Genomic DNA, 24,989 nt, shown 5'->3' on the forward strand with positions numbered 1-24,989 from the left:
TACTAAAGAGGGAAACGCACGACAGATGACATAGGTGCGCTGGGGGTGGGATTGGTGATTGCAGAAGGGAGTGGCAAAGCGGGTACGGTCTTCGGCTTGTGATTGCTCGGCGGTTGGGCTTGCCTAAGCGGGCACGAGAAACCGAGGTCTTGTCACGGACGGTCACGATTCAGGCTCTCAAAGACCAGCCGTATCCCGGCCGACGGCAATGCGCCCTCAGTGTCAGCGTTCCCCATCGCCCCCCATCCCATCACCGTCATCCAGCCCGTTTGCGCTCTTGTTCGTCTATCCACGGGACTGCAAACGAGCGCGTGCAGTGACCCTCGACGCGGATCCGCTGTTTTGCCATTACAGCCCCCGGCCTCGGCAGGTTCCCCGCAAGAAAGCTCTCCTGGTTCCGTTGAATCGCCGCTACTCACCAGCCTCTCAACCGCCGCACGCCCTCGCCATCTCGCCGCAATCCATTGCTGTTTGCGTGTAAAAGGGGACGACGGGGCACACACGACACACACGACACAATGTCTTCGCCATCGCCGCCAAAGCCATGGGAGACGAGCGCCGGCGCGACAAGTGCATCGGTTGGTAAGCTTCGCCAGTCGATCCGAGCGATAGGGACAACCGTGACTGACGATCGCACAGGTCTCACAGGATCAAACACCAGCACAGCATCCACAACCGCCACATCGCCAACTTCTTCGACCGCTCCTCCACTGCCATCGGTACCCGACTCGCTTAGCACCGTCGCGAACCGCAACGCGACCGCCTACTCCGGCATGAACAACCGATACACCTCACTTTACGGCACAGGCTATGGAGGCATGAGCAGCTACAACTCACCATATTCCACCATGGGCGGCGCGTATGGCTCCATGTACGGTGGCATGGGCGGTATGGGAGGCATGTACGGCGGCATGGGAGGAATGTATGGCGGCATGTACGGAGGCATGGGCGGCATGCCGGGCGACCCAAACAGCAGCCTTACACAGTCCTTCAGCCAGAGCACAGCAGCGACATTCCAGCTCATCGAAAACATTGTTGGCGCCTTCGGTGGCTTCGCGCAAATGCTCCAAAGCACATACATGGCGACTCACTCGTCATTCTTTGGTATGTCCCTAACTTGATCACGACCGTCTGCCAGTTTCTAATGTGTGACAGCCATGGTATCCGTTGCCGAGCAGTTCGGAAATCTGCGACAAACACTCGGTTCGGTTTTGGGCATATATACCGTCATGCGGTGGATAAGAACCGCTATCGCAAAACTTACCGGACGACCCTTACCAGCCGACGCGACCGCATTGACTCCCGCGAGCTTCGCAGCCTTTAACGGCCGCATGCCAGATGGCTCACCAGCACCCGCAAAGCCATCAAAGAAGCCTTTCATCGTGTTCATGCTCGCCGTATTTGGTCTGCCATACCTAATGGGCAAGCTCATCAAGGCCCTTGCCCGATCACAAGAAGCCGAGGAGCAACGAAAAATGCTCGAGAACCCACACTCGGCACAACCGCTCGATCCCAACAAGCTCGAGTTCTGCCGTGCATTGTACGACTTCACCCCCAATGCCAATATGCAGGGTATGGATCTCTCCGTGAAGAAGGGAGATATGGTTGCCGTCCTCAGCAAGAGTGATCCCATGGGCAATGCATCAGAGTGGTGGAAATGCCGGTCAAGAGACGGTCGCGTGGGTTATCTTCCCGGCATCTACCTCGAAACTATTCAGCGAAAGACACCCGCTCAGATCACCAGTGGAAGCCAGGTCGGAAGCCCGGCTGGAAGCAGAACCCAGACAATGACCAGCAGCAGTGCTACAAGTGGAACTGCTACTATGATCGAGTCGAGCATGGGGAATAAGGCTGGACCAAAGATTGACAGCAAAGCAGGAGATATGGGTGTTGAGAGTTTCCAGAAGGGTGCATTCTACTCGTAAGCTTAAAGGGCTTGTTCTTGAGCAATCTGCTCGTTTCATTGCATATGGCGTTCTTCGTATCATCAGTTTATGGCCTGCGGGCCTGTTGTACAAAGCTTGTTTAGGGAAAAGCTGCGGCTAAGGCGTATGGCGCTCCAAGATATCACGGACGGAATCAATGACAAATTTAATGTTCAGTAACTATTCTATTAATCATAGCACAATATGACTATCACGTGAAGATGCAGCTGTTTCCATGATCTAAGGTTGCATCTAACATGGGTGCGCGGATAGGCAGATCCACGCTCACGTCATTCGCACATTGAACCTCCAAGCTTCAAAGCAAACAGCGCAAACTCTAGACCTTCGCTTTTCCTGTAGAGCTGCCTTTACCCGCTGATAGTTTTGTCGCCCTCTCTCCAACTACGGTATCCTAGATTTCCTTCTACTGCGACTTGTACGATACTAGGTTGCCACGTACAAAGGTCCACCGCTCTGCCCCTCCCCCACCGAGCGTCGTTTGTTGCGCCCGCGTAGACCGACAGCACCACAACACCATACACAAAGCTTCAACAAAGGCAACATATTCTTTCGAACGATTCTGGAAGTGCTCAGCTTGAGTTGCACGTGGCAGTCTATCTGAAGAAGGACAAGGCGCAACTCGGCCCAACATGTTCGCATCCAAACGGCTAGGCAAGGTACGTGTATACAACAGGATGTAGACATAAAATCACGCGCAGTGACAAACGTGCAAATGACACAAAGCTAATCAACCTTGCAGGAGCTATCCAAGGTACCGTAACCCTCCCGTCCCTTGCGAATTACACAGACTCGCGTCACCTCGGTCAAGTCGACGCGCCCAAGACACGATACGCAAAACCATACTAGTTTTATGCATGTATATGGAAAGGTCGCTAAATCAGAGGGATAGATGCATGAGAAGCTTCCACCAGGCATAACGCTTGTTCAAGCTGACGACTTCCAAACCTGGCTCATGGATATCAAAGTCATGGACTCGAATCCCATATACGAAGGCGAAACATACCGCTTGAAATTCAGTTTTAGCCCGCAGTATCCTATCGAGGTATTTGATTCCTGCTTCGAGCTAGTCGAATTCGCCTAGCTAGTTGCTAAACTCCCCACTTCATAGGCCCCCGAAGTCGTATTCGTCCGCGATGAAACTCACCCGATACCCTGGCACCCGCACATCTACTCCAACGGCATCATTTGCCTCGACCTGCTAGATCGCTCTGGCTGGTCCCCTGTACACAATGTGGAGAGCGTATGTGTGAGTTTGCAGAGCATGCTCACGAGCAACACGAAAAAGGAAAGACCTCAGGGAGACGAGAATTTCGTAAGGTACAATACCCAGAGGCCAAGGGACATCAGCTTTGTGTTCCATGACGAGAAGGTTTGAGACTGTGGCAACTCTGGTTTACATGGCGGCTTTTTGAGAACGAGTGGGCATTAGTGTATTATAGAGTTGGTGTACGGCGTTTTTTTTTACGGGATATGGAGGCTAGGATGGGAAAGGACTGGGCGTTACATGATGACAGTTCCGAGCATTGAAACAGGGAAAGCTTGTCAGTTGATCAAGCCTTCGATGAAGACATAGAAAATTGGTATGCTGAAAACTTTCTATCACAGTAAAAGATTCATTGCACACTATTCCCTGCTGGCATTATGGCTGTTAGAATGAAGTCAACTTTTTTTAATAGATCCGAACCAATCTAGTCTTATAGTCATGTGTAAGTCTGTTAGCGGTATGTGTATGATTCTCAGTCCGCCTATGTGCTTGAGAAAATGGATATGGTCTTCTAAACCCTGTACCAGTGTGCAACCATGGAGGTAAAACATGCTTTATAGATATGATGTGTCACACTTTCTAGTCGCACTATTACATCTGCCTATACACTATCAATGGCTCAGTTATGGTGTGATTTTCCCTTTTCCTTAGGACGAAGGCCTCCGAGTCGAGGTTCGTGTCTTTCCCAAGTGTCTGGAACAAAGAAACGCAATCCGGGTTGCCCTTGTGCAACTGTCTCCTGAAGCAGAGTTGGCATTGGAGTTAGTGTTTTCCGCAAAAACAAAAGAAATATGCTTGCTTTGAGAATGGACCGATACCTGGGTCCACCAGCAGAACATGAGTGTCAGCTGCACAGCCTATGTTGTTACCTTCTACAAAGGTACTCGCGCTCTGGGATATGGAATTTCTCTGCCCACAAAGGGCACTGCTGCTTTTGAACCCTTCCAATGATTGTTCTAACAAGTCTCGCTCAATCCTTATAATATAAAGGAGAAAATAACTCTCTCCGAGACCAACCGAGGTTCGCCTCTAGGTTTTGTTGCCTCCAATTATTTTATTTTCCAAGGTATCGATAAGCGCCGGCGAACAAGTTAACCGAGTGCGCCTAGCGTCGCCCGCCGACACTACGAACGATCCCTGCGAGGCCAATTTTTCTCCGTTCGCTCGCCTTTAAGCAAGCGCAAAAAAGATTCCCAGCCCTTTTTTCCCACCTTCTCTCCAACACCTTCCTGCTCTTCAATTTTACTTCAGGTTGTTCCTTCCACACATACCGCAATCATGAGCGAAGAAGTCTACGAGGGTGCCATCGGCATCGATCTTGGTGCGCAACACTCGCAATATTACCCCACAGTGGCATGTGCTAACCGATATCCCCAGGCACTACCTACTCTTGCGTTGCCAACTATGAGGGCACCAATGTCGAGATCAGTATGCGCCCGCTCAATCCATTCTCATCAAAGCAATCGTCTAATCATGCTTTCCCACAGTTGCCAACGAGCAGGGTAGCTTCACCACTCCCTCGTTCGTGTCCTTCACCTCAGAGGAGCGTCTTATCGGTGAGGCGGCCAAGAACCAGGCTGCTATGAACCCCGAGAACACCGTCTTCGATGTAAAGTGAGTTTCGTCTTTTTCGCAGACATGTTGGACATGCGATCAGTAGACTGACTCTGCCAGGCGTCTCATTGGTCGCCGATTCGAGGACGAGACCGTCACAAAGGACATCAAGTCATGGCCATTCAAGGTCGTTGACCAGAACGGCAGTCCTATGGTTGAGGTCGAGTACCTCGGTGAGAAGAAGCAGTTCTCTCCTCAGGAGATCTCTGCCATGGTTCTCGTCAAGGTACGATCTGCGCCCACATACCCTATTCAGCGGGGCAAATACGCACTTTGTGTGTGGCGAGGTAGAACTAACACACTCCACAGATGAAGGAGGTCGCTGAGACCAAGCTCGGAAAGAAGGTTGAGAAGGCCGTCATCACTGTGCCTGCTTACTTCAACGACAACCAGCGTCAGGCTACCAAGGATGCTGGTGCCATTGCTGGCCTCAACGTTCTCCGTATCATCAACGAGCCTACCGCCGCTGCTATCGCTTACGGTCTTGGTGCCGGTAAATCCGACAAGGAGAGGAACGTCCTCATCTACGATCTCGGTGGTGGTACTTTCGATGTGTCTCTTCTGCACATTCAGGGTGGTGTCTTCACTGTCAAGGCTACTGCCGGAGAGTAAGTTCTCCTTTTTGCTTCACTACACAAACACTTTAGCTAACTCAACACTAAAGCACACATTTGGGCGGCCAAGATTTCGATACCAACCTCCTTGATCACTTCAAGAAGGAGTTCACTAAGAAGACCAAGAAGGGTACGTGGAGTGATGAAAATTTCCTTTCCCCTCAGAAGTCAATGATGGCAGCCATAATGGCAAAAACACCATTTCGAATGTTTTTAAGCTCGTTGTGATTCGATACTCCTACTGACATTTTGTAGACATCAGCGGTGATGCTCGTGCCCTTCGCCGTCTCCGAACTGCTTGCGAGCGTGCCAAGCGTACTCTCTCCAACGCTACCCAGACCACCGTTGAGATCGATTCTCTTTTCGATGGTGAGGACTTCAACGCGAACATCACCCGTGCTCGTTTCGAGGACCTGAACCAGAAGGCCTTCGCTGGCACTCTGGACCCCGTTGCCCAGGTTCTTAAGGACGCCAACATCGGCAAGGACAAGGTCGACGAGATCGTCCTCGTTGGTGGTTCTACCCGTATTCCCAAGATCCAGAAGCTCCTTAGCGACTTCTTCAACGGCAAGAAGCTCGAGAAGAGCATCAACCCCGATGAGGCCGTTGCCTACGGTGCCGCCGTCCAGGCCGGTATCCTTTCCGGAAAGGCTACCTCCGCCGACACCGCCGACCTTCTCCTTCTCGATGTCGTTCCCCTCTCCCTTGGTGTCGCCATGGAGGGTAACATCTTCGCTCCCGTCGTTCCCCGTGGCCAGACTGTTCCTGTGAGTATTTATCCGTTCCTGCTTAGATCATGATCTGACTTTTTTCCAGACTATCAAGAAGAGGCAAGTTCTTTCAATGATCTCCGATGTTGCTCTGGCGCGACATTTCTGTTTTTGCCGGTGTTGTTGGGTTCACGTCACGTGACGCAACATTCACGGCTCCCCTTTCCATCACCCCCCACTTTCGGCGTCTTATGAACAACTGCTAACTTCCTACAGGACTTTCACTACTGTTGCCGGTAAGATAATACTCGCTGCTTGTTTCTGACCATGTACTGACTTTTCTAGACAACCAGCAGACCGTCCAGTTCCCTGTCTTCCAGGGTGAGCGTGTCAACTGCGAGGATAACACCTCGTTGGGCGAGTTTACCCTTGCACCAATTCCTCCCATGAGAGCCGGGTACTCATCCTTTTTCTGATGTTTACGAGCTGGTTGCTAACATGTCGTACAGTGAGGCCGTCCTCGAGGTTGTTTTCGAGGTCGATGTCAACGGTATCCTGAAGGTCACTGCTACCGAGAAGACCTCCGGCCGCAGCGCCAACATCACCATCTCCAACGCCGTTGGCAAGCTCTCGTCGACTGACATCGAGAACATGATCAACGACGCCCAGAAGTTCAAGTCCAGCGACGAGGCTTTCAGCAAGAAGTTCGAGTCCAGGCAACAGCTCGAGTCTTACATCTCCCGTGTCGAGGAGATGGTCTCTGACCCCACCACTTCCATCCGCCTCAAGCGTGGCCAGAAGGAGAAGATTGAGTCTGCTCTTTCTGATGCCATGGCGCAGCTTGAAGTCGAGGATGCGTCCGCTGAGGACCTTAAGAAGAAGGAGCTTGCGCTCAAGCGCACTGTCACCAAGGCTTTCTCCACCCGATAAGCGTATCATATATGAGGAACGCCACATGGGTTGGCGGGTAGGAAGTAAGGGCGCAGGTGCAGGATACCCAGACTGCAAGCTGTGAACGGAGTTTCATCTATTGCGGCTTTTAACGATAGACTTGGTGTGTTTGTTTCCTTCTTCTTTCATGGGTTCCCGTTTCCGGCATTCATGGAACGTGAAAAAAGTCTTCTTTATGCTTTCACGACAATGCCTGACGAAACGATCGTAAAGGATGTTCTGCAAAAGTATGCCTGGCGGTCAACGTCTCTTATGTAGTTCACGAGGTAGATGCATGGAGAGAGGAAAGGAAATTGAAATGAATTTATTAAATTTGACCTTTCTTCTATACTTGATCAGTGCATAAAAACCGTAATGATTAAAACTAAGTTTAAATTCTCTCTTGAATTTAAGGTTAAGTTTGGGCCCTCTCTTTTCTTTAAGGATAACTCCTAAAACAAGCATTTGCGAATTAGCCTAGTCGCGAATAGGCTTACTTATATATTATGCCCCTAAAAGTTTAAATGTCTAAGGTATCGTGAATATAGAACGCGGAATCTGAGAAGTACATAGTACTAAAAGGAAGAAGAAAATTTCAAGAAATCTTCTTCAGTGTCACATTCCCACCCACTACCCACTATAGTATTAGAAGATGGAAGCAAAATCTTTTATTTGGCTGAATAAGTATGAGGTTTCGATACAGACTTTATCTTTATTTGGTGGAGAGAGGTGTGGATATGGCTCCAAACTTTCTTCCAACTAAAGCTGCATTGATTACTCCAATAGTTGAACACTCGCACCAGAAAAGCATGTAAAATAATCTTCAAATATCAACATTCACGTTTCGATCACGAATTTACTCTTGCTTTCCTTTCTTCTTCCCTTCCCTTATTCGTTTCCCCAACCTACCTTTCCCCCCCCCCCCCCCCTCCTACCTCCCCACCATCCTCTCCAAAACCGTATCAACCACCGCCCAAACCGTCGAGCTATACGGGGCTCCCCACGCATACCCCGCAAACCACATGCCCCTATACCCTTGCAAACTATTTACCTCGCTCACAAACCCGCTTTGGATCTTGGCTGCATCCTGCGGCCACCACGGCCGCGAGTGATCGGAGGTCGCTCGGAACGTCACCTCACACTCAGTCGTAGCGTTCACTGAGCCCGCGCGGATTAACTGGCCCACACGATCCCGTACTAGTTCTTGAAACTGAGGCGTGGAAAGCGTGTAATTCGCGCCAAAGACGACGCGGAAGAGATTTGTGCCTGCGGGACCGGTAGCGTCGAGACGGAGACTGTAGGGGTAGTCTTTTACTGCCAAGTAGCCGGTTGGTACTATAGCCTGGGGCAGGAAGGAAATGGAGGTTTTGGCAGGGAGGCAGGGTGCGTGGATTATTGCTACGAATTCTGCGCTGGGGGTCCAGGGGGTGAAGAGGGATTTTTGGCGCTTGTCGGGTTGGAAGGGGGAGAGGTTGGCGAGGGTTGGGGGTGCGGTGAAGAGAATTTTGTTGGTGGTGATGAGGTAGGAAGACCCTTTTGAGTTGGTGACGGTGAGTTGGATGCTGTTTTTTGTACGTTTGGTGGATTGGACGGTGCTAGAGAGGAGGATGTCGGATTTTAGGAGGGAGAGGGCGCGGGTGTAGAGGAGGCCATTGTTGCTGTTTGTTGGGCGGAAGAGTATGGATTGGAGGAAATCTGGGGGGATGGAGAGTTAGTGAGGATTTTCTGATAGGAGGAGTAAGTTGAAGAGTTACCTTGTGTAAGTGATGCTCCAAATGCTTGGAAAACAGTCAACGTCAAGAGATCCCTCACGCCACCATATCCTACACCTGAAATCGTAGTTATCCGCGGCACTGCCGCTTCAATTCCTTCTCTCTTTGCAAACTCCTCAAAAGGGATCAGAAAATCTTCGGGTATATCGCCTGGAAGTGGGAAGTTCCAATATCCTGGCTCCAAGTACTGTTGGTACTTCTGGGTAATGGTGAGCCAGCGGCTGAGCGCTTCATTCGTAGCATTCAAACTTGGAGCGCGGTAATCCAGTAGCGTTTTTCCTGTTTCGACATCAACGTTGAGCGGAGTCAGTCTCTCTGGAGAAAAGACTTCAGTTGTAATATTGAAGCGGGCAAAGAAGGAAGATGCAGGGCCATAGGGGATATACGACTGCACGCCGTAATCGACAGTGGTGTTTGTTTCTGGGATGAGGTATGTACTTGTATGGCCACCTAGATTGGGTCTGGGTTCAATGACGATGACGCTTTTCCCAAGGTCTTCGCGAAGACGGACTGCGGCGTAAGTGCCTGATGCACCTCCTCCAATGATGACAACATCCTTGGTTATTTGAACCGGGTTTGGTTTAGACGTTGCTAAACTAGCGGGGGTACTGAGGAGAAGGAGAGACAGGATGCTGATTGATTTGGACATTGTAGCAGAAACTGACGCATAGTATCGTTGAAATGTTTGGGAATCACGCATATAAACGATACTTAATGGAAAGCACGGCAGTTGTCCAGGCACACTCGTAGTGAAGGAAGCTTGGCGCAGCGGAGGTGGCTGCAAATGGCGCTGTTACTACATGTGGAATGGTAAGTATGCATGCCTAGGCTCATTCAGGCGTTTGGTGGCCAGCCTCGTGTGGGATTGTAGCCTAAGCTGTACTCGCTATGGGAGTCCCATTTAGCTAATAGTACTCCAAAATGTGGACTTGTGGAGTTGCTCGTCAGAAACGCTATTGTTTTAGCCATGAGAGCGGTGATGGAATCGCACTTCTTTAACATAGTCTGCATAGTCGCTGCCTACTGGACATTCAATAGCAATTTATTGGTCGTACGTCCCATCCGCCGCAGTCCTTTGATTGGACGGCTATAAAACATCATACAGGGAGTATCAGTCTGGCCCCCAACAATATGCCGCACATGAGAATGTCTGCATGTGCACGCATCAACACAAATTGAATGCAGAAAGCATGCTATTTACGCGGCACATGACAGAAGAATCTAGTATGTCGCATGGAAGCCCAAGTACTGATGTGCGTGGGTCTCCAAACTCAATTTTGCTCATACGGCTGAAGTCGTTGAGGTGGCTGTGGAAACATGGACGGATGTAAGCGGGTGAGCAATTGGTACAGGTGGATAGTTAGACCATGTACGCACCACTTGGTAAACAGTCCTCCTTTCAAGTCTCTCTAGAGCTCAGTGAGTGCTGTTACAATGAACAGATGCGAAGATGATACTGTGTAAGCTCTGCAAATGACATTCCCCAGGCACACCGTTTTCTCTCATGCATAATTCAATACAACGGTCCTGGACAAAAAAGACTCTACGGTAATGCTAGCGCTGAATACGATGGCCGCCCCACCCCTCAAGTCCACGGTTTTTGTCACATATGTACTCATCGTCCTCCTCCGAAAATGCGATTCTTAACTTGCGCCGTCTTACTCCCATTTGTAAACAACCCAGTTTGCAACATCTCTTCTCTATCAGTCCATTCAGTAAAATATGCCGATATCCCATCTTGTGTAGCTCTTCGTACCGAAACACTGGGATCGCTGGTCATTGGTCGTCCTCCCCCGTACCCAGGCTACCAAGAGGACCAAATATCTTCCATCAGGGACGATCTAGCCAATAAAAAAAACGTATACCATTTGAAAGTTATCGACAAGGCAACTGATGATGAAATCGTCGCCTATGCAAAGTGGGAAATCTACGAGCATGGACGGCCTGACCTTGAGGGTCTAAAGCAGCCAATGGACGAAGTGTCAAAGCAAGTGGACCAGTATGGTCGTCTGCGAGAAGCTGCACACCAATACTTTTGCAGTAGAAACGGAGAATTGGGCAAGCACCCTCATATACGTGAGCTGAGCTACCACCCTTGTATCGTCAGAATGCTCATATCCTGAACGCAATAGTCCTGGAACTTCTCGTTACTTCCAGCAAACATAGACGACGAGGTGCCGGTAGCCTTCTTGTGCAATGGGGACTTGCAAAATCGGAAGAGCTGCAGCTTCCTGTGTTTCTGCAGGCATCTGCGCAAGGCCAGCAACTTGTCCAAAACTATGGGTTCGAGACGATCGATAGGGTCAAGTTCACTCTCGCCGACTATGGGCTCACAGGAACAGAGCTCATGTCTGTAATGATTCGATATCCACCCAAGAATGAGGCTAATGAAGCCTTGATATGTGGGTAGTCTCAAACCGGCGCCGGAGCCGATGCACAGTGGTGATTGGGGGCCAAAGTATCTAAGGGCGCTTCCATAGGCCAATACTGTAGCTAGTTGGTGCGTGCAATAGGTCAGCTAATGTAATACTTTTTACGAGAAGAATCCAGAAAATCTCCATTTTTTTAAGCTTAAGTACCATAGTTTTAAACTCTTTTAAACGGCTAAATTAGAGAGGAAGTACTTAAGCTTAAAAAAATGGAGATTTTCTGGATTCTTCTCGTAAAAAGTATTACATTAGCTGACCTATTGCACGCACCAACTAGCTACAGTATTGGCCGTCGCGATGTACGCTAGGCTGCATATACTGAGGTGTTAACTCTATTCATGATATAGAACACCTTTCCCCAGTTCATCACTTCCCCGAACTTCATTCACTACTCGCTGAAGAGCTGTAGGCAGACCTTGATCATTGCCGAAGTGTTCAAACGAGAAACTCTAGTAAACCAGAATGAGAGAGGAGAGGACACGAAGAAGCTTTTCCAATCTAGGCCCCTACACATCGGTCCATTACTTATCTACTTCCCAGTGGCCTCATTTAATCTAACCAGTCCAGTGATGACCACAAGACAGTCCAGCAACTGCGAATACTCTGGACTCTTCCCAGAGACGTGCATTTGAAACTGATCAGGACTTTGACTACTTGATGGTATGTCGGATGATGTCTCGGGACATGATTCAGTGTCAGCTAAAAATTGATGTTAGAATTGCTCGCATAGGAAGTACGGAAAACAAGTATTGTTTTATACTAAGACAGAACTCTAATGGTACTCATGTCTGCAGGCTGTTCTCTGTAAAAAGCCCATCTTGCTGTCATCCTGAGTTTGCACCCACATATGTCCACAGTTCCGGAGAGAGTACGGGGAGAAGAGTTCAGGCATCTCGTCGTACGGATCATGGGTCGAGCACAGTGAGCAGTACAAAATCATCAGTATATTGGATGGCATCCCATTTCAATGCCGACATGAGCTATATGGCTACCCAAGGACGAGCCGTGCAAAACAATGGACACTGCCGACTCCGAGCATTTGAATCATTACTCTATTTACTCGTGTTCGAAAGGAAAATTACTATCCTCGGTGGTGCGTTGGTGAGGATTAGAGTGAAATCTGCTCAGGATACCAAGGTTGACAGCAATCAGAACCTTGGGGTTCTCCTACTCTAATCCATCTTGAAAACTAATCTCAGATCAAGATCTGTGTATATGTGGAATTCACGAATAGTCCACACAAGCCGAACTACTCTTTCGAGCTGCGTTCCCTTCGGACAGGTGATCTAGATGGCGAGCGAGTGACACGACGTCTGCCCTTACCAGCTTTGCTGCGTGATCGAGACCTGCTAGAACCAGGCGACCGTTTGCGCTTCTTGACATCAGCGCGAGAGTCAGCTGAGTCAGCGGCAGAAGAAGTGGAGTATCTACGTCGCCGCTCACGCACAGGGCTTACAGATCGAGAAGACCTCGAAGGAGAGCGACGTCGACGGCGTGGAGGGCTTTGTGATGGTGACCTCGTTCGGAGCCTGGGCGCTGGTGAGCTCGATTTACCACGAGGAGAACTAGATCGCGAATTATGCCTAGGTAGCCTTCTCTTATCTTGGCCAGGAGACCAAGACCTGTCCTTGCGTGCCCCTCGTCGTCTCGGGGGCGGAGAATTGCTTCTTGAAGGGGATCTCCGTCGCGTGCGGCGAGGCGGAGACCTAGAGCGATCAAGCGATGGCGAGCGACGAGTTCGGCGCCTGGGTGGACTTCGCGATGGTCCTGACGATGGTGAGCGACGTGCACGACGAGGTGGTGGGGATGCAGAACGACTGCCTGAAGGGGAACGACGGCGCTCGCGTGACCTATCGTAACGCCCTCCACGACCGCGACCTCGGCCTCCTCCAGGTATGTATAAGTCGCGCTCGCGATTCGGTGGGGAATGCCTTCTTCTCCTGTCTCGTGTGAGTGATTTGGTCTTGTAATCTAGGAATATAGCACATACGGTGGTGATCTCGAGTCACGTCGAGGATGCCCTCTGTCAAAATCCCGGCCTCGGCCTCTACGGTCACTGCCGCGGTATCGTCCACCACCACCGCGTCCGCGTTCGGGACGATCTGAACGTTCGCTTTGGCGGAAGGAGTCGATCATGGCGTTCTGTGCTTGGTCTTCAGCGCGCCTTGCATCGGCAGCGGCCTTGGAAAGCTATAGGCTGTGTCAGTAACGCTGGTGACATGAGCTTAGGATGTGCCATACCTGTTCCTGTTGCAATTCAGCCTTCTTTGCTTCCAAGAGCTCACGCGGTACGCCCACAGGACTGTCTTGGGCGCTGAGCATGAGATCCCATAGCTCTTTGCAGAACGGAGCTGTGTCTTTTCCCAAAAAGCCGGTAAGTTGGATTTGGATTTCCTTAATCTTTGGCTGGACAAAAGTCAGTACAATGCTAGCAAAGACGCGAGGCAAGCATCTACGAACAAATTGGCTTTGCTCAACCAAGTTATAACAGGTCTCGACCACAATGTCATCTTCATCGCCCAAAATGGTCGTGATCTTATTGGCAATCCATCTTTTCATTAGGTCGATGTTGACTTTCTCGATATCCACCTTCTTGTCAAACTCTGGCGGGAATTTGGTCGCTTTGAGGCGCTTTTGATCGATACTGAGCGCCATAGTTGTGAGTTGTAGGTAATTGTAAGAGCGACAAGGCCAGTGAGGTGTAGGGCGGATGAGATACGCGACGGTGAAAGCTAGAGCTCACTCGGGTCCATCCGCGCGGGCTTGGCAGCACTTCCAGGATTACGTCAGTCGTTCATGCAGGTACGACACATCACGCTAAGCTCTTGTCAACTAGGGCTTCAGTTCTCACTCTTCCTTTCCATTGGCGTCCAAGGATGCAAGATATAATAAATTGTCATATGAGATAACAATTCGGGACGGGAAGGAGCACACATGAAGAGCTTGAGTATGCAGTGGTTTGAGCAATGACCACACGCAGTAACAGTTTCCAGGACCTACTCGCCACGCCCATTTGAGCAGTTGCGTAGATGTCAACTGGCAATGCGACTCTCGTGCCTGCTACGTTCATCCAGTACTTCCTGCCTTCTTATAACTCACATGTCTCAGCCATGACTTCTGTTCTAATCAATCAACTAAACAAAATCCCACCACCCGAAATCCTACTTCATCCATCGTCTTCCTCCTCTTTCATACCAGTTGCCATTACCCATCGGTATTCATCTGATTACTTCTTCCAAAGGCCATTTTCTATTCCCTACACACATCTTTCACCCTGTTTTCACTTACCAAGGCAACCGTTTCGGCGGTATCAGACATGTTTGCACCAACCAAGCAGCTCGAAACCGCAACAGCCACTCTTCCCACTCAGCCACCTGCCGATACAGCAACACAAGGGGCATCCATTCCTGCTCCGACTGAGACTATCTCCCAGCTAGCACCTCAGCTCGCTCCGGAAGTGCCTCCGGCTGTGCCCCCGGCTGTGCCCCCGGCAGCACTTGAACCTGTCCCGGAAGTACCTCCAGCACCAGCCTCGAATGTTACCCAGTCAGAGCCTCTGCCAGTAGCTGAGCCAGCTTTACAAGTACCTACCATAGAACCAGTGGCGACAGAACCTGTAGCGCCTCTTCCTACAGTATCGCTTCCTGAAGCGTCACCCCCCACAGCTTCAACTCCTGAAGGTTCGACTGCTACAGCACCTGTTCCTGAGGGTTCGACCGCTACACCGCCTGTTCCTGTGTCTTCGATCCCTGTAGTACCTCTGCCAGTGGCACCACTCCCTACGGTGTCTCTTCCTGTAGCGCCACTCCCCACAGCGCCTCTACCAGTAGCATCGCTTCCTACGTCGTCTCTTCTCGTGACGTCTGTGCCAGCAGTACCTCTTCCCGAGAACCAGCCGCCCATAGCTTCACTTCCAGAGAAGACGCTCCCCACAGTGCCTCTTCCTGTGACATCGATTCCTACAGCGTCTCTGCCGGTAACATCGCTTCCTATAACTTCACTCCCTGAGGCGTCTCTACCGGTAGTGTCTCTTCCAGTAGCATCACTTCCTGAGGCATCTCTCCCAACAGTGCCTCTTTCAAGTGTACCAACGGCCCTTCCCACTGCAGGGACAGAATTACCTCTGCCGGCTCCTACTGCACCATTACCTGCCGCTGCGCCCGGGACACTAGCAAATGCAGCATCAGGATTGGCTCCGTCGGTTGCAACGACTACTAAGTGAGTGCACTTGATGCATTAGTCGCTATACATATATTAACAATGTCTAGAACTATGCGCAAACGCGACATGATCAAGCTGCTCGGACCGTTGCTTAAAGTCATACCCGGATGTATGCCTCTTCTTGTGCTGCTCGCCCAGAAGAGTGCAGCGGGTGTAGACATCAAGCCTGTTATCGAAGCTATGATATTGGCTGCGGGACCGTGAATCGAGATTGAAGATTGGTATCTGGATTTGGGCGGCGAACTTCGAGTCCACTCCTCACTTTCCCTTGTACCCTAAGTTGCACAGCAAGACTATTAGGTAGATCGGCGAATTGATCATCATTCCTATGGCTGTCCATGGTTGATGTTGCTCCATTGCTCTATCGCTCGTCTGCCCTTCTTTCCCCGTACATTGACCACTCCCTGTCACGATAACGATTCCGAAGTCGTGCCATGGACTCTATACTTCTCGAATGTTTTCTCAACATGCATGCCTAGTCATTCTTCCTCGGCAGGCAGCACTGCGGGCGGTGTCAGCCTGGGAGAAGTAGGACATCAATCCCTTGCCAAGACAAAAGTACTGAGTGGGGTATCAGTGGAATGGATGCCAGCGCATCTGACTGGTTTAGTCTCTCTTGAAACCCCACCCGCATGGCCTGCTTTCTCCACACTCATTTCTTCTCTCCTCCCACACGCATCATCCTAACATATCCCCTGTATTTCCACATACCTCCATCAACCCCCAACAGCCCTCTCCACCATAGCCCTCGCCTCTTCCAACCCCCGACTCAACTCCCCCCTCTTCTGCGCTTCCTTGACTTCAAAATGTAACTTGAGCAGATCCTTTGCGCGCTTCAGATCAGGATCCGATTCGTCTTGCTGTCGGGTGGAAGCGGTGTTTGGTTCAGCGGGAGCAGTGGCGTCTTGGATGGTAGTAGAAGGAGAGGAGTTGGGGCGTGCGGAGACGAGTGCAAGGGCGGCGGCGGGGTCCTGGGGCGCTTGGTTAGTTTGCTGGAGGACAGGATGATAAAGTGGGGGGAGGTGATACATACGCAAACTCGTAGAGAGACGAGATCGGAGAGGATCTCTGCTAGTTGCATGGTGTTTTCTTCGGGCGGGGCCTGGTCTTCTGCCATTGTGTCTTGTGTCCCCAGATGTATTCCGCCTGTATAATGACAGTTTTCTTTCTTCCAAGGCTGATATAACTGGTTTGGACAATGTTTCCCGGTGTCCAACGCAGAATTTAAAGTTTTCGTTCAACCAAAGACCTGGTACTCGAAGTTCGGATCTACAGGTGGAAATGCGTGGTATGCGACATGCAAGGAATGCATGTCCTAGGGAAGCTCTGACGTTACCAATCGCGCCTGCCCCACGTTCGGTTCACAGCTTGTGGTAGCGTGGTTTTGTCGCGGAGCACCCCCGTCAATTGCCGGGTGAGTGCTTTGCCGAAGTCGCGCAACGTCTTTCCTAGCTACTTCGTCACATCTTTTGCTTGAGCTTTCTGAATAGCCCTCTAGTTTTGACCACACTGTTCTGGAGAAGGTCATTTTGGATACCGATTGACTGTCATGGCCAGTATATCAGCTATCCGGGCAAATTGCCGCAAGGTATGTAATATATTGATACGCATGATCAGTTGAGGGAGTGTATGAGGAATTTGCAATGATCCAAGAGTTTCGACATGCGCGACTAGAGCATAAAAAGGCACCGAAAGAAATGGGGGTGGCTGTTGTTCTTACCATTGTGGGAGTCCTTATACTGGCCAACAATTGATCGTTAGAGCTAAGTAGACAAGAATCATAACTAACATTTTCAAAGGTAATGTGCATAGGCAGAAACTATGCCGATCACATCAAGGAGCTCTCGAGTGCGACTCCTAAGCAGCCTTTCTTCTTTCTCAAGCCCCCATCGTCTATACTGCTTCCTGGTGCGGGGCCTGTGCTACGACCTCGGGGTGTGATCATGCACTACGAGGTTGAGCTGGGCCTCGTCATGGGCAAGACAATCAAAGATCTCCATCCAGAGGACACTAAAGGCGCTATGGATGCCATTGAAGGTATGTTCGACGTAACATCTAACCTCTATTTGAAATATGTACATAGCCAAAATATAAGACTAATATTTCTCCCGAACAGGTTACATCCTCGCTATTGATATGACGGCGCGCAATGTACAAGACGAAGCCAAGAAGAAAGGTCTCCCCTGGTCCATCGCAAAGGGTTTTGATACTTTCATGCCTATCAGTAACTTCATCGCCAAGAACCGGATTCCAAATCCACAGAATGCTCATCTTTGGCTTACTGTCAACAACGAGATGAAGCAGTCTGACAACACCGAGCTAATGCTTTTCCAAATTCCGCGACAACTAAGCGACATTAGTAGAGTGATGACGCTGGAAAAGGGCGACATTGTTCTTACGGGTACGCCAAAGGGTGTAGGCCCCGTAAAAACTGGTGATATCATGCGTGCAGGTCTCAAAGTTGATGGAAAGGATATCGAAGAGGCCAACATGGAAGTTCCAGTCGCAGATAGAGAGGGCCTTTATGAGTTCAAGGAGACGTAGGGTAATACGTAGCCCACTCCGTAATGTCAAATGCACAAATTCCAGACGTCACAAGCACCCTGGAGGCCTCTGGAAGTATCAAGGCTTTGCATCTCTGATATAGCCCTTCCTCAACTGCGGCTGGCCATCAAGATGGCAGTGACTGACAGAGCTACACTTCTCCAAGAAGGTTATGTCTTTCGGGGCTCGCTGTTTGAGATGACAGATGCGAGTTGTCGCTGGCGGCGCAATATGGTCCTCTGTGCCTTACCGGAACGATTGCCGACTCCTCTTGAGGCTGCCCACCCCGAGAGCTCGCATGTTTCTTAGGTACTTTGAAGAATGATCGTGTTCTAGTCTCTGCTTTTCGCGGTGATCTTCGTATGCCCGCCGCTTCACTTGGTGAATGGTTTATGAGACCAGTATCGACGCGATTTTCTTTTTGTGGAGATGGTAGTTTCACTATTAGTCTTTTTGGAACTTCTGAACACGCGGCCACCGGAGTGGGAGTGGGCGTTTTCTCCTTCTTGAGTGAACCCTTCAACTTCTTCCGTGGTGAGGATATTAGCTCAATTTTAGATGTTGATTGGACCACTGGGACAGTCTTCGATCCTAGCGATGCCTGAATCCCACTTTCTCTCGCTTCCATTTTCTTCGCCGAAGAGCGCGTCAGTCGTTGTGATTGAGGCTCAGGATGAGGTTGCTTCCGCTTTCGGGGTGGCCTCCTGTCTATGAGCTGTGTGGCTGGGAGTTCGCTTGCTGGAGCTGTGTCTGTAGGAAGTGTTGCAGCATTCTGCTGTGATGCGGGGGTAGGCTTCTTGCGTTGCCGCTCCCTGGAAACAAGTTGTGTAGGTGGTGGAGAGGCATGACGCATATTGGAACATAGGTTCTCAGCAGGTACTTGCTGTAGACTCTCCTCATCTATAGGTCGTGATACTTTTGAATCATGGATTGGGTGCCTTTGCGATAGCCCCAGTCTAGCCGATGGAACAAGCCAGTCTTTGGTAGGAGATGCAGTAACGGCTGTCCAATGGCTTCTAAATCGCGGTTAGTGATATATTTGACGACTACGAGGCTCTTAGGCTAATATTCACGCTGTCTGTACCACAGGACTTTGAGGGACTTGTACTTCCTCGAGTGGGGTTGTTTGCGAAAGGATTATCGACTCGTCATTCGGTCCAGTTGTTCTGTCCCATGTCTCACAATTCAACAGCTGTGAATCTATCAACTCTGTCTCGGTGTATTTTTTTGAAGTTGTTCCCACTATTGCACAAACACTGTCAGTAGTTTCGCTTTCCCGTACAGACCTGAGACGGCCGATCTCTGCTTCCAGACTTTGGATCCGATCCGCATCCTCCTTGCGACTATGTTCAAGGAGTTCAAGACGTTGGAGGACAGTGTCTAATTCCATGGGCCTGTGTGAGAGCTTCGCCAAAGCTTCTGACATGTTCGATACCTTGTTGTCAAGCTCAATTTGCTTCTCTTTGATGTTCTTGTTGGTATCGACGAAAACACTCAGTCGTGTCATTTCGCTCGAAACCCACTTCTCGAAACCCTTGTCATTGTTTTCTGCCTCAATGGCAGCGAGTTGTTGTTCTAAGTCACGAATTTGTACTGCGGTAGCTTCTGCGGCTGCTGCAATAGCTTCAGTAGCTCGTATCCGAGCATCGTAGCCTTCATGCTGTTTCTGAAGTGCACGCATCTCTGTGAGAAGATATGCATGTTGCTTTTTCATTTCAGGTCCCCAGAGCAGTGCCTCTGCTGATGTGAAAGGCATACGTGGCGAACCTGCATCATTGGCCGTGCTGGGTCGGCGAGACGTCATGGCAAAGGCGACTACTGAAGCTTGAAGCTAATGGAAGGTCAGTTGACTTGCGGACAAGGTGGCGGAATGAAGGCAGACTTGACCGAGCGAGTTGCCTGACAGTAAATGTGGGATAGAGCTGAATGTCTTCTATTTGCTGGAAAAACTGGGCTGAGGGTAAAGTCAGGAGTGTGGTGAAGTGTAAGAGAATGAGCTGAAGCTACAAGGAAGGCGCGCCCCGTGCCGTGCCGACCTCTTTCATCCAGACACATCGCAAGCGGCTTAGTCCCGACTCCAGGACCTTCACCTGTGAGAGTACCACAGCGCCACAAATGTAGTAAAGTCTTTCTTATTTCTTGCTACCTATCAAGTGTCCTCCCACATCCAACCCAGTAGACTTAAGTAGTCCGCTTCGGTCCTTTCGGTACATCCCCCACATCATCTCTCTTCATGATGCGGATCTTGGTGTCCTTCTTACTGTCTGCATCTGATTCTGACTCCTTTGCCCGCTCTGCAACGGATTTGTCATAGCTACTCGGGTCGATACCAAGAATGCCGCCGACATTGTTACGGTCACCAGGCACAGAGAACTCACGGAAAGCATATCTCCACTCATTCAAGAAACCTCGGATCGCCTTTCCTACTTTGTCCTTGCCATTCTTTGAATGATGACCAGTTCCAGTAATGGCATAAACCGGACGGGAAGATGAGCTATGCTTCAGTAGAATACCTTCGAGGTATGATACTGATTCATCGGGATGCAAACCTAAGGGGTATGAGCAATGATTGCTATCCCTAGCTAAATGAATACGTACCATGAAGATCAACATACAGCTCTCTCGAGCTATCATTATCCTTGTTGCGGTCTTCGTATAGAATACGGGCGGCTTCCCGATGAGCCTCACGCATCAGGTTATTCTCGGTCTGTCCTCTAAGGCTAAGAGCCTTGGCCGCGCGCGAGTCACTGCGGTTCCAGGCCTGTGCAGCACTAGTACGTGTCAGTACGTTCTTACTCGTCTACTCTAACAATAACCTACCTCTGCAAAAACTTATTTCGCAGACTGCCATGTTTGAAAGCCTCGGCGCGAGCGTCAAGATATGCCTGATTACCTTTCTCACCCGTGACTAACCACGGAATGTGCTGAGGAGCGGGAATTGCCTGTGCAGCTGCACTATTCTCACGAGACCCATTGAAACTCTTGGCTGGTCGTAGACCCTTCCGTACAGGAGTTGCAGGAGCTGGCGAAGGCGACATACGGACAACATCTGCGAGGTTCGGTCCTGGAGTATCCTTGTTGCCGTGACCACCACGCTTTCCGTGGTGCCGCTTTCCAGTCTTTGTAGCTGCAGCAGAGCCCAAAGCAGGAAAAGCGTCTTTGTCGTCGACTGCGAGCACAGAGGGTGTGGCTGCACGGGAAACTTGACGACTGCCTGTCCTTGACTGCGGTCGACTGCCAGCTCCCGGCGTGAAGTTAGCATAGGGGCTAAGACCGGGTGGAGGACGCGTAGGACCTCCACTCGTGAAACCATAGAGCTGCTCCAAAGCGGTTGCTTCGGTGGTTGATATAGACGGTGTGCCTAGAGGAGAGCCATTGTAGTGAAGGGTGGGGAATTCATAGTCGGACATCTGAAAGTTGGGAAGTGGTGAGGTTGAGGCATCTGAAATCGCCATACGAGCCATGAGAGCAGAAGGGTCATGTGAGAAAAGACAGGTATCTCCAGCCAAACAATTACCGTTGAGAAAGTATCTGATCATACGTTAGATTCAAGCCGAGTTGAGACGGATACTTGATACCTACTTGCACAAAGTCTTGCTTGTGTCATGAGCAAACCGGCAATCCGCCCTAGCGCAATGACCATTGGACAAAAAGTACTTGCACACAATATTGCTCTTCTGCTGCCCAATTGGTGTAGCAGGTCTAAAGGTTGGGGCCATGGATTTTCCGATGAGATATCCAGAGTGCTCCGAAGGGGTAGCGGGGAGCTGTGATGCCTCCATCTGCTGACCCATTAATGCAAGCAGAGCAGCGCTAAGGTCGTAGCCGTTGGCCTCGAGAACCTTTTCTAGCTCCTCGTCAGGCCGATCGTCACGCAGGATTGAGCGTAACATGTCATATGGACCCATATCCATAGTTTGCGGCTGAACCCATTCGGCGGCGGCACCATTGAGCGTGCCATCGCCTACGTACGACGACTCGGTGCTTGCAATGTCCTCGTTAACTAGCCAATCCACCGAGTGTGTATCAAGATCACCATATGTTTCTGTGTTCGGGCTTGCGCATTCGCTGAATTGGTATGCGCTCAGGCTGGGGCTGTGGGGAATATGGGGTGTCGAAAAAGCAAGCCGTGGCGAGGGTCGTGGGGAAGTAAAAGGTGAGGCGGTTGAAGATTTTGTGCGCGCAAAGCCAGGGGGTCCTATTCCAAAGCCTGGAGGGGGGTGTATCATGCGTGGAGAGTTATTGACGGGAGTCGGGGCGCGGCCGGCCTGCCACGGGGCTGGAGATGGCCGGCGGATGACGGTATGGCGGCTGGGTGGAGAGCTGGATGAGCTGCCGGCATCGCGGTAACGCCATAGACAGTCGAGGACAATGTTCTCGAGAGACTTGCCAGTGAGATTGGTCTCCTTGCGCATGAGCTCCTCGAGCTTGTCCGTCTTGTCCTCTTCGTCCAAGGCATCATCCTGCAATACAGGCAGAGCCTTTTCATACAAATCGTCTGCGACCATGTTGATTAGTTGCAGACGGAGAAAAAAAGGGAATGGTAAATATGGCGGTGAGGGGGGCGCGTGGGATGGACGAGGGTAGAGAGCGAGGTCGAGACAGGAGGTCGTCGGGCTGATTAAGTACTGCGGTTATTGGCAGAGCGACCGGCGCGTTCAGAAGAGTGAAGCAGCAACGGGAAGGGCAAACAGTTTGTCCTACAGCCTTTTTTCTGCAGGACACACAGCGAGTGCGCCGAAGAGGACAGAGCCAATGTATGCCTTGGGGGCGGGCGAGCGCGAGCGCGAATGAAGCTCAAGGGACTAGGCTCAGGTCGCTCAACTACGTAGGTAGGGGTGGGGGGGAAGCCTGCACCGTGCAGCAGGTCAACCATACAGCGGGAACAGGCAATCTGCACACTGGAATCCCAGCAGTCCCTACATGGCCCTCAGAGCCTCGAGATGCATTCGGATGGGAACGGTATGAGAGGGAGAGTCTTGGCCAGATGCGGGATGGAACAGGCTGGCGACGGGTTGATGGACAATTGGAGCCTGGACACAAGGAAACGAAGCTGCTACATATGCCTCAACCCTCCATTGCTAATACGCCAAATTGAGGGGGGCGCCACACTTTGGAGGCTGAGGCTGGGCAAAATCACGTGCAGTTTCTACATACGGCATCCGCACCATGACTGGCATGCGGTGCATCACCTGCAGCAAGCCCTGCGTGTCTGCGCAAAACAAACTACGTGTGCTCTTCAAATCACGGCATCTTCGAGTCCTTGGGTAAAAGGACTCAGCCACGCTGCGGCTCCGTGGCTGCCCCGGCACATTTCATATACGCGCCTAATGCAGAGCGGATGCGGCGGTGCATCATTGTTCGTCCGCCCGGGATGACGATGAAACCAAAAGCTGTCCAGCACCAGCACTAACTTTAGCATCTTACACCAACACCCTCGATTGTTTCTGACACCCGATTACCAATCCCCGGAATGTCCCCTTTCAGTCGTCCCAACTGACAATCCCTTCCCCCATCACCTGCCATTACATCTCCCTCACCTCCGCGTACGTCCGGGTCGCTCCCTCCAGGCCACCACAACACATAAACACTGAGGCAGCTATGCCAGCGACCGACTATGATGTACGCGCCCTTGCGCTCCCGCTTGAGAATGAGGAAACGGGTGAGACGCCAATATGGAGTTGGCGACAGCAATCATCCACATTTCGGCGCAGCGCCTCGCATAGCAGCCAACAAACCACATGGCGGCAACGCGCAATGGGCAACTGGGACAAATACTCGCGGCGAGCCTTGGACCAGTACAACAAGCTTTCCCCTGTAAAGAAAATATTATTGATTATAGGGAATATACTCTTAGTAGTAGGCGGCATACTGTTCCTGGTGTTCGGTGAACGGATATTCGGCGCTCTACTGCCTATGGCGAAGAAGTGGAGGGATATCACAGCAGGCTGGCTGATACTCTGGGCCCTGATATTCGTCGTCTCCTTTCCACCCTTGATTGGATATTCCAGTCTCCTTACCATTGCCGGTTTTGTTTATGGCTTTCCAAATGGGTGAGTTCAAACCAGCAATTGACCAGGCGACCTTTAACAGTAGGCTAACTCGACACAGATGGTTCATAGCAGCAACAGCATCAGTCGCTGGCAGTACTGCATCGTTTCTCCTTTCACGCACGCTCCTTAAATCTATGGTCCACCGCCTCGTAGCAAACGACACCCGCTTCGCCGCTCTTTCCCTGACCCTCAAGCATGACGGCATCAAGCTCCTTGTCATGTACCGTCTGTGTCCACTCCCATACTCCATATCCAACGGCGCCGTCGCCACATTTCCAACCGTGCACTGGGCGTCTTATGCTCTCGCTACTGCCATTGTGTCACCCAAGTTGATGCTCCACATCTTCATCGGTGCTCAATTGGAAAAGATTGCCGAGAGCGGAGGCAAGATGGACCCGCGCACAAAGGCACTGTCCTACATATCCATCATTATCGGACTAATTGCGGGCGTAACCACTGGCTGGCTAGTCTACCGCAAGACAAAGGCCCGCGCTGCCCAGCTCGAAGCTGAGGAGCGTGCTGGCGTCCGACGTGTAAGCATCGAGGACTTGGAGAATGAATATCACGATGACCCGGGCGCGCTGGAAGCTGCCGAACGGTTACGAGAAGATGACGATGATATTAGTCTGAGGACAGCATGGGATGATGAGTATCACGATGACCCTCCTGAGACGGGTGATGCGGTGGAGATTGGTGATGATCCCTTTAAAGATGGGGATGCGAGCGAAGGCGAGGAGCGACACCAAGGAACAAAGAAGTAGACAGGCATCTATTGGGTAGATTGATGGTGTTTGGATAATGCGGTCAGATGGCTTAGACTGGACAATGGCATCGAACAAGTTGAATAATCAGATCCGCATTCCAACGCCGCCCAAGTATGATAAATAGCGAG

At 50.8% G+C, this 24,989-nt stretch overlaps 12 protein-coding genes across 12 annotated transcripts; 7 read left to right on the forward strand and 5 right to left on the reverse strand.

Moving 5' to 3' along the window:
• Window positions 1–518: 518 nt before the first annotated feature.
• On the forward strand, window positions 519–1,925 carry COCMIDRAFT_34858 (uncharacterized protein; the record flags this gene model as incomplete). The annotated part of the gene is made up of 3 exons (XM_007687652.1): window positions 519–582; window positions 640–1,104; window positions 1,156–1,925. The coding sequence occupies 3 exons, from the start codon at window positions 519–521 to the stop codon at window positions 1,923–1,925; spliced, it is 1,299 nt and encodes a 432-aa protein (XP_007685842.1).
• Window positions 1,926–2,575: 650 nt separating this feature from the next.
• Window positions 2,576–3,321, forward strand: COCMIDRAFT_24496 (uncharacterized protein; the record flags this gene model as incomplete). Its single annotated transcript, XM_007687644.1, has 3 exons — window positions 2,576–2,602; window positions 2,836–2,988; window positions 3,055–3,321. 3 exons carry the CDS (start codon window positions 2,576–2,578, stop codon window positions 3,319–3,321), a joined length of 447 nt encoding a protein of 148 aa, XP_007685834.1.
• Window positions 3,322–4,488: 1,167 nt separating this feature from the next.
• On the forward strand, window positions 4,489–7,078 carry COCMIDRAFT_34860 (uncharacterized protein; the record flags this gene model as incomplete). Its single annotated transcript, XM_007687653.1, has 10 exons — window positions 4,489–4,531; window positions 4,588–4,638; window positions 4,698–4,824; window positions 4,885–5,050; window positions 5,134–5,432; window positions 5,489–5,568; window positions 5,694–6,225; window positions 6,425–6,444; window positions 6,494–6,605; window positions 6,658–7,078. The coding sequence occupies 10 exons, from the start codon at window positions 4,489–4,491 to the stop codon at window positions 7,076–7,078; spliced, it is 1,851 nt and encodes a 616-aa protein (XP_007685843.1).
• Window positions 7,079–8,009: 931 nt separating this feature from the next.
• On the reverse strand, window positions 8,010–9,499 carry COCMIDRAFT_34861 (uncharacterized protein; the record flags this gene model as incomplete). The annotated part of the gene is made up of 2 exons (XM_007687654.1): window positions 8,010–8,773; window positions 8,833–9,499. 2 exons carry the CDS (start codon window positions 9,497–9,499, stop codon window positions 8,010–8,012), a joined length of 1,431 nt encoding a protein of 476 aa, XP_007685844.1.
• A 985-nt stretch (window positions 9,500–10,484) lies between these two features.
• On the forward strand, window positions 10,485–11,260 carry COCMIDRAFT_3424 (uncharacterized protein; the record flags this gene model as incomplete). Its single annotated transcript, XM_007687626.1, has 2 exons — window positions 10,485–10,926; window positions 10,983–11,260. The coding sequence occupies 2 exons, from the start codon at window positions 10,485–10,487 to the stop codon at window positions 11,258–11,260; spliced, it is 720 nt and encodes a 239-aa protein (XP_007685816.1).
• Window positions 11,261–12,731: 1,471 nt separating this feature from the next.
• On the reverse strand, window positions 12,732–13,934 carry COCMIDRAFT_89556 (uncharacterized protein; the record flags this gene model as incomplete). Its single annotated transcript, XM_007687680.1, has 4 exons — window positions 12,732–13,219; window positions 13,331–13,469; window positions 13,521–13,685; window positions 13,740–13,934. 4 exons carry the CDS (start codon window positions 13,932–13,934, stop codon window positions 12,732–12,734), a joined length of 987 nt encoding a protein of 328 aa, XP_007685870.1.
• A 661-nt stretch (window positions 13,935–14,595) lies between these two features.
• COCMIDRAFT_89607 (uncharacterized protein) lies at window positions 14,596–15,501 on the forward strand (the record flags this gene model as incomplete). The annotated part of the gene is made up of 2 exons (XM_007687681.1): window positions 14,596–14,989; window positions 15,080–15,501. The coding sequence occupies 2 exons, from the start codon at window positions 14,596–14,598 to the stop codon at window positions 15,499–15,501; spliced, it is 816 nt and encodes a 271-aa protein (XP_007685871.1).
• A 715-nt stretch (window positions 15,502–16,216) lies between these two features.
• On the reverse strand, window positions 16,217–16,581 carry COCMIDRAFT_89646 (uncharacterized protein; the record flags this gene model as incomplete). Its single annotated transcript, XM_007687682.1, has 2 exons — window positions 16,217–16,471; window positions 16,534–16,581. 2 exons carry the CDS (start codon window positions 16,579–16,581, stop codon window positions 16,217–16,219), a joined length of 303 nt encoding a protein of 100 aa, XP_007685872.1.
• Window positions 16,582–17,049: 468 nt separating this feature from the next.
• COCMIDRAFT_34865 (uncharacterized protein) lies at window positions 17,050–18,044 on the forward strand (the record flags this gene model as incomplete). The annotated part of the gene is made up of 3 exons (XM_007687655.1): window positions 17,050–17,088; window positions 17,300–17,537; window positions 17,617–18,044. 3 exons carry the CDS (start codon window positions 17,050–17,052, stop codon window positions 18,042–18,044), a joined length of 705 nt encoding a protein of 234 aa, XP_007685845.1.
• A 246-nt stretch (window positions 18,045–18,290) lies between these two features.
• COCMIDRAFT_89514 (uncharacterized protein) lies at window positions 18,291–19,848 on the reverse strand (the record flags this gene model as incomplete). The annotated part of the gene is made up of 3 exons (XM_007687683.1): window positions 18,291–18,400; window positions 18,423–19,060; window positions 19,118–19,848. 3 exons carry the CDS (start codon window positions 19,846–19,848, stop codon window positions 18,291–18,293), a joined length of 1,479 nt encoding a protein of 492 aa, XP_007685873.1.
• Window positions 19,849–20,225: 377 nt separating this feature from the next.
• Window positions 20,226–22,552, reverse strand: COCMIDRAFT_34867 (uncharacterized protein; the record flags this gene model as incomplete). Its single annotated transcript, XM_007687656.1, has 4 exons — window positions 20,226–20,593; window positions 20,643–20,815; window positions 20,865–21,575; window positions 21,627–22,552. 4 exons carry the CDS (start codon window positions 22,550–22,552, stop codon window positions 20,226–20,228), a joined length of 2,178 nt encoding a protein of 725 aa, XP_007685846.1.
• Window positions 22,553–23,645: 1,093 nt separating this feature from the next.
• On the forward strand, window positions 23,646–24,858 carry COCMIDRAFT_89710 (uncharacterized protein; the record flags this gene model as incomplete). The annotated part of the gene is made up of 2 exons (XM_007687684.1): window positions 23,646–24,097; window positions 24,156–24,858. The coding sequence occupies 2 exons, from the start codon at window positions 23,646–23,648 to the stop codon at window positions 24,856–24,858; spliced, it is 1,155 nt and encodes a 384-aa protein (XP_007685874.1).
• Window positions 24,859–24,989: the final 131 nt, after the last annotated feature.

The sequence above is a fragment of the Bipolaris oryzae genome (assembly GCF_000523455.1).
Source record: "Bipolaris oryzae ATCC 44560 unplaced genomic scaffold scaffold_32, whole genome shotgun sequence".
NCBI lineage: Eukaryota > Fungi > Ascomycota > Dothideomycetes > Pleosporales > Pleosporaceae > Bipolaris > Bipolaris oryzae.